Below are 6,946 nucleotides of genomic sequence, written 5' to 3'. Positions count from 1 at the left end.
TGACAGTCATGTTTAAAATAAAATTGTTCTTAAAATAGGAGTTGATGTTTATTATCGTAGAAGCTATTGAAAAAGCGGATGTGTTGTTAGGGTAGGCTGTTGATATTTTAATAATTAGACAAATAATTTGATTGTAGAAATGCTTTTTTTTTTCAACATCATGTTTGTACAATGATACAATGCTTATAAATCCCAGGCCCTGAAGATGATCTCAATAAAGATTGAAACGTTGGCACGACAAAGAAAATGTTTTTCTAAAACCTACGTCAGCCAGACCGCATCTCACGATCTCCCAATAATTAATAATTAGAATTTTTTATTTTAATATATATCTATACGTTAATACGAGATGGACGAAAAACCAAAACTATACGACTATGCATCCAAGGGTGTACCGCAGAGCAACTATTAGATAAATCTAAAAAAAAACTCAATTTTTAGTAAAACAAAAGCCTCCTTGATAGCAATAGGTGTTAGAAAGGAAAGTGAAAAAATACTTAACAATTCAAGAAAAATCGGAAACATGTAACCAGTTCTTGTTAATTAGTTAATTCTTCATTTAATTGTTGAAGTAATTAAGTATCAAGTTGAACCGTACGGGCCTTGTTTTTACACCGGAATTTATTTTGATCAATGGCCTAATTGCTTATAAATCAAGGAAACTCGTGGAAGCAGCTGTTCAAAGAATTTTTTCTCTCATATTGATGAGTAATTAGTTGGTCCTCTATTTCTATCAAAACTTATCCGGTTTATTTTCTTTCGTTATATAAACTTTTTTTCATCACGTCGGACAAATAGCAAATAAATCCACATCCGTAACATAATATTAAACGGCGTCATTAAAGCCGTTAATTTTTTATATGGAGAAAATCTCACTAGATAAAAACGACACAACTTTCATAAAATTGAAAAGTAAAGAAATTATATTATTGAGGAAGGTTTCTTAAATAATTACTACAACGCTTCGTTAATTATCTAGATACATTTATTGATTATGTGGTAAATAAATAAGTAGGAAAATTGTTCATATGACCGATTAGGTTGTAGATCGAATGGTCGGTTGATAGTTATATTGGGTTGTCCGGAAAATAATGCAGGATTTTAAGTTTTCATTAAAAAAAATCTATATAAAATATTCTGTTTACGTTTACAGGATTACTCATTTGTATGAATGTCAACACTTATTAATCCTCTTCCAAATGATATTGTTTGTTTACCTCTGTAGCATTCCGCTACTTGGAAATAATTCAGTCATCCTTATAATGTCAAAGCGAGAATTTCGTACGATTTTCTTTTACGAGTTTAAACTCGGCCGAAGCGGAGCCCAAACGGCTAGAAACATTAACCAAGTCTGGGGCGAGGGTTGTGTTAATGAGTGCACTGTGCAAAGGTGGTTTAAAAAATTTCGGGAGGGAGATTTCAGCCTTGAAGATGAAGAAGGTCGTGGAAGGCCTTCCTCTCTTAATGATGATGTTCTGCGATCAGTGGTGGAAGAAAACCCCAAAACAACTGTTCGAGAACTTGCAGAGCAACTCAAAGTCAGTAAAACGACCGTCGCTGACCACCTCAAGGCGATTGGAAAAGTGAAAAAACTCGAAAATTGGGTTCCACACTCATTAAACGATCGCCAAAAAAATCAGCGCTTTGATGTTTGTGCATCACTTCTTTGTCGAAACAAAAATGACCCATTTCTGGCCAGAATTGTTACATGTGACGAAAAGTGGATTCTCTACGATAACACTAGACGTTCTGGACAGTGGCTCGACAAAGGAGAAGCTCCAATACATTTTCCAAAGCCCCCAACTCATCAAAAAAAGGTAATGGTTACGGTATGGTGGGCTTCATTTGGTTTAATACACTACAGCTTCTTAAATCCTGGCGAAACCATCAATGCTGAATCATACTGTAACCAAATTAATACCATGCATCAGAAATTGGCAGTAATGAAGCCCTCTTTGGTCAATCGGAAAGGGCCCATTTTGTTGCATGACAACGCTCGACCACATGTGTCACGTGTAACGTCACAAAAATTATTGGAGCTTGGCTATGAAACTTTGCCTCACCCACCCTACTCTCCGGACCTCTCGCCTACTGACTACCATTTTTTTAGACACCTGGACCACTACTTACAACACATAATATTCAAAAATCAAACGGAATTGGAAAATGCATTTATTGACTTTATCAATTCTAAAAATTCTGAATTCTACTCAGACGGAATTAATAAGTTACCAACACGTTGGGAGAAATGTATTGAGAGTATGGGAAATTATTTTGATTAAAGAACATTGCTTTAAAGTAACTAGTTTCTTTTTTTTTGTTTAATACCAAAATCCTGCATTATTTTCCGGACAACCCAATACATAAAAAAATGAGGAATGAGGGAATGAGGGATGAGTAGTATTAAGTAAATTTGAAAGATAGAAAGACACTTTGTTTTTTGTAAAGCTTTCAAGAAATTGAATTAAGGACTATTTCTACTGATTTAAAAATAAAAGCGTTACTTTTCATATTCAAAATTATGGCTTCAACCATAATAAATTTATGAGTTTTGCTTTGAAGAATGGACGAGATCATTCATCTATCCGTTCTACATTACGCCTATTGTATTACAGAATCTTTTTTATCCCTAATATATTTTTAATGGAATTATAATATTAAAACTAATATCAATCACACCAAGAAAATAATATCAATTATAGACGTCGGTGGCCATGTGGCTAGGGTGTCCGTTCGTATTTGTCATAGTCGCGTTTTTGAATTCGAATGCTGGCAGAGTCAATGGCGTTTTCAGGGTATGAAAAATTTATTGCAAAGTCACACCTCCGTCCGAGACATCCTACAAGAGACGTTAAGCCCTCCTGGGCAATGGAGTTTGGTTGGTTCGTTGTTACGAACTTGAGCAGGTAAGGTATTTTCTTAAGAGTTAGTTGTTAAAATGTTAATATGATTAGTAGTTTTGCAATATGGATATTTACAATAATAATTACGTCCGTTGAGAGGTAATTAGGAACTAGGAAGGGTTGATCATGGGATATTCAGAACTAGAGTTGCGATTTTTTAGGGCAGAAATTATTAAGTGGACATTTGTTGGTCCGATTGACCAATTAACATTTTTCAATTAATTAATATTTATGAAAGGTATTGGTTGAGATAAAAAAGTCAGTGTCACGAGCGAGAATCGAACCCACGACCTTCGGCTAAATAGGCCCATAATCTACCACATGAGCTATCGTGACTTCGATCCGCTCGGACACCAACTACCCATCTCAACTCAACCTTTACAATTTTCCTACTTTTTTGCCAACCGACGACCTTCGAACCCAACACCTTTATCGTCCCTAATTTTAGTTTTTACTGGTGGTGTTACAATATTTAAAGTCATTACCTCTTTGGCGAATGTGATAAAATGCAGAATAACACGTGCGTATTTTCTAAATGGTGCTCAAAAAATGGCATTGGTATTAATTCCATTAGGTTTCATGGTCCGATTGACCAAATAAATTCTTTTTAATTAATTAATCTTAAAGTAAGGTATTGGTTGAGATAAAAAATTCAGTGTCACGAGCGGGATTTCTAACCCACGACCTTTAAATATGCCGCTGCTCTACCACTTCAGCTATCGCGACTTCGATCCACCAACTTCTCATCTCAACCTCACCTCTCGAATTTTCCTTCCTTTTTGCCATTTTTCATAATAAAGAATTCATGATAATGAAGAATATTTTGTTAGTAGGTTTTCATATTATTTTTTTGCAACCAATGCCAGATTTGTAATTTTTTTAATTTAATTGAATGAAGTGAAGGGGTTAAATCATGTTAAAATAAGAAGCACGTTAATTTGGGCAGATGGATTTTTAAGTCCGGTATGGCGGACCCTTAATTACAACCTCTTCACAACTTCAACCTGAAAATTGCCCTGAAATGACGCAGTTAAGGATGATACTTTTCATTTTATTGCGAAGCTTCATTCTCTCAACACGGGGTATTTATCAGAAGGAGGATTTTCAAGAGAGATATTTTTCAGTTTGTTAAATTGTGCAACTGGGATGCGTTAGCGGGCTATTCCGGAACTACAAAACGAAGAAGAAAACTTTTTTGCACGTTAATATAATGTTAAGAGAAATAAAATTGAAATATAATAATACCCTCATTTTATGTCAGAAAATAAATAGTATAAGAAATATGGATTTCCAGCCAACCTTAAAGTTTGTAGCAAAACTACCCTTAGTCTACATTAAAAAAATGTATGAATAAAGAGTGATGCTTATTATTCAAGCATATTATACGATTTTTCACGTGAAGTCTGTGAAAGTAAAATGTATTCAAAATGTTTTGATACAAACCGTATATATGCACATAATTCTTGTGAAATGAAAAAATATTAATGAATATCATAAAGTTTTCTTATATATATATATATATATTGATATGATTTAGTTATTTTAGAGACCTGGAGACTTTTAGATTTTGGACGTGTTTAAGTCAAATATTGGCTCATAATAGGAAATTAAATTTTGCAGCAAAGTTTTAAGTGGACAGAGCCGGAACTCAGTTCATAACTCCGATTAAAAAAGAGGGGTCTTGATCAAGGGCTGAAAGTAAAGTGAAACTTCTGATATGGGTGACGATCGTTAGAGCGTCTTCATTGAGCATACAAAGCATAATCACCCCACCAAGTCTCCCCCGGTATAAAACGGAAGGCGTCCAAGGAAAGAGCACAAGTGACACGAATAACGCAGAATGAAGTGCCTCGTTGTCGCCGTCCTCATCATCGGATCCACCCTAGCCGCTTCGGTCGAGCACAGGAACAAATGCAAGGACGGCAAAGACGCCCTGGGCTGCCTCGCCTACAAGGCGTTGGAACTCGTCGAACAGGCCATCACTAAAGACACAGTCGAGGTACGGACCGCGATATGAAATGGTTTTTCAGAGAACTTAATAGGAAAATTTCAGGTCATGGAGGGCGTTAAGCTTGTCAAGATCAAGGAGAGCAGGAAAGGTGGACAGAAGAGCCTGGCCGAAGGAGTCGAAGACCTGATGGACACACACGATTTGGAAATAGACGTCGCTGGAAGGAAACTCACCGTCTCTCCGAGTGAATCCGGAAAAATCAGTTTGACTGTCGATAGCGGGGATATCGTCGAAGGAAAAGGCAAGTTATTTAACTAAACTATTCATATAAATCATAGAAAAAAAACTCAAAATTAAACATTTTCAAAAAAATTAACGTTTTAAAATACAATAGCCGAAAATAATTATAGAAGATAATTATAGATAATTTGTATTTACTTTTAAAAATAGCTCTACATGTAGAGGTATGCGTAACATTCCATGTTTTTGTAAGAAATAAATTATCAAACTAAAATAACCACAAAAAATACCAGAAAGATGTGAAACTAATTTTTTACAAATATCCAGATAATAACTAATAAAAAGGGCACAACAAGCAACAATTTAAATTCTTCGAACAGTTTCAGTTTAAAACACAAAGATATAAAATAAATTAAAAGTTTACTAAAACGTTGATGTGATTTGCTGTAATATTTAGGAAGAAAAAGCAAATTGAGGAAGATGCTCGTCCCCCTTGTCGTCTTCGTCCTGCTCAAGGCGATGACCCTCATCCCTCTTGCTTTGGGAGTCCTAGGTCTTAAGGCTTGGAACGCCTTACAGCTCAGCTTCTTCAGTTTCGTCACTTCCCTCGCCTTGGCCATCTTCAACCTTTGCAAAAAAGTAATCACAGACAAATTTATTTTCAGTTTCCAAAGACAATTGTCTAAATGTTAATTTATTTTTAAAGGTGGCTTCCGATGGTACCGTCCCAGTAGCACACGCATTCGCAGAACCCTACCACTACGCTGCAAGGAACCTCATCGTCCCCGAGGTCGATGATGCCCAAGAGCTCGCGTACAGAGGGTACGAACAACATTGATAATGACCTTCCCGATGACAACAGTCGATAACAGTCGAACAACCAAAGAAATTATTTATTGACGCTTTTTTAATCGATTAAAAAAGTTAGTGTATAATAAGTTATGCATTTGTAAATAAATGACTTTAAATAATAAAACATTTGCTCTATTCATTTCAAAAAACAAAATCATCCTAAAACTCAAAAATACAATAACGAATGTTGTACAGTAACAAATCATTATTGACTTATGTTGGAATCTAAGAAACCTTTAATTAATGCATATACTGCTAAGATGTAGAATTATACTGAGATAAAATTACGTCAAAATCTGAAACAAACTAAAAATATAACTAGCCATTTCGAAATGTTTTATTAATTGAATTACTACAAACCAAAATTCAAACCGTTTTACATGAAATACGTTTAAATTGTATTACCGTCACTTGACTTTTAGACTGGCCCCATGCTTCATATTTAGGAAGTTTTCAATACTGCGATTCGAAAGTAAAATGTTTTTAAATTTCAGTTGCTACAATCAGTTTTTTTTTCAAATGTAAACATATTTACAAAATGTTTGAACTATAGAATCTAGTTTAACGAAAATTAAAGATTAAAAGAATTACAGCAAATTATTCTTTTTAGTAATTAAATTTGAATTTTGAAAGAATACAAACGATTGAGATGTAGAGAGAGAGAGAGAGAGGGAGAGAGAGAGAGAGAGAGAGAGAGAGAGAGAGAGAGAGAGAGAGAGAACTCAAGATTTAAATTGCATAAAAAGGGCCTTTTCTAAATGAAAGATTCCGAAAAAAATTTAAATTAAAGAAAGATAAAAAAAATTAAACCCTGGAATTTTTAATAAACATCATTGAAACGAGAGAATATAGAGATGAGTCGTTATCAACTACAAACTATTCTATCTGTGGAGAGGTAGTGAAGATTAAAGAATAAAGATAGATAAACCTACAGATACAAAAGTACCTAACAGAGAGAGAGTGAGAAAGATTGAGAGGGGGAGAAAGAGAGATCATTATT

The 6,946-nt window shown here is 34.6% G+C and overlaps 1 protein-coding gene across 1 annotated transcript; it reads left to right on the top strand.

The window, feature by feature from the left end:
• The first annotated feature begins 4,718 nt into the window (after nt 1-4,718).
• LOC106666965 lies at nt 4,719-6,022 on the top strand. Its single transcript, XM_014394530.2, has 4 exons — nt 4,719-4,902; nt 4,957-5,155; nt 5,552-5,733; nt 5,801-6,022. Exons 1-4 carry the CDS (start codon nt 4,744-4,746, stop codon nt 5,930-5,932), a joined length of 672 nt encoding a protein of 223 aa, XP_014250016.1. The 5' UTR covers nt 4,719-4,743; the 3' UTR covers nt 5,933-6,022.
• Nucleotides 6,023-6,946: the final 924 nt, after the last annotated feature.

This window comes from Cimex lectularius, unplaced genomic scaffold, assembly GCF_000648675.2.
Source record: "Cimex lectularius strain Harlan isolate CLEC.00 unplaced genomic scaffold, Clec_2.1 scaffold133, whole genome shotgun sequence".
NCBI classification, from domain to species: domain Eukaryota; kingdom Metazoa; phylum Arthropoda; class Insecta; order Hemiptera; family Cimicidae; genus Cimex; species Cimex lectularius.
The sequence above is the reverse complement of the archived record's forward strand: the minus strand, read 5'-3'. Positions and strand labels throughout refer to the sequence as shown.

Bases quoted from the DNA above. Each gene is read 5' to 3' on its own strand.
- LOC106666965 (XM_014394530.2), top strand. From the start codon at position 4,744: ATGAAGTGCCTCGTTGTCGCCGTCCTCATCATCGGATCCACCCTAGCC. The intron at 4,903-4,956 runs GTACGGACCGCG...GGAAAATTTCAG, and splicing joins TCACTAAAGACACAGTCGAG to GTCATGGAGGGCGTTAAGCT. The intron at 5,734-5,800 runs GTAATCACAGAC...TTATTTTTAAAG, and splicing joins TCTTCAACCTTTGCAAAAAA to GTGGCTTCCGATGGTACCGT.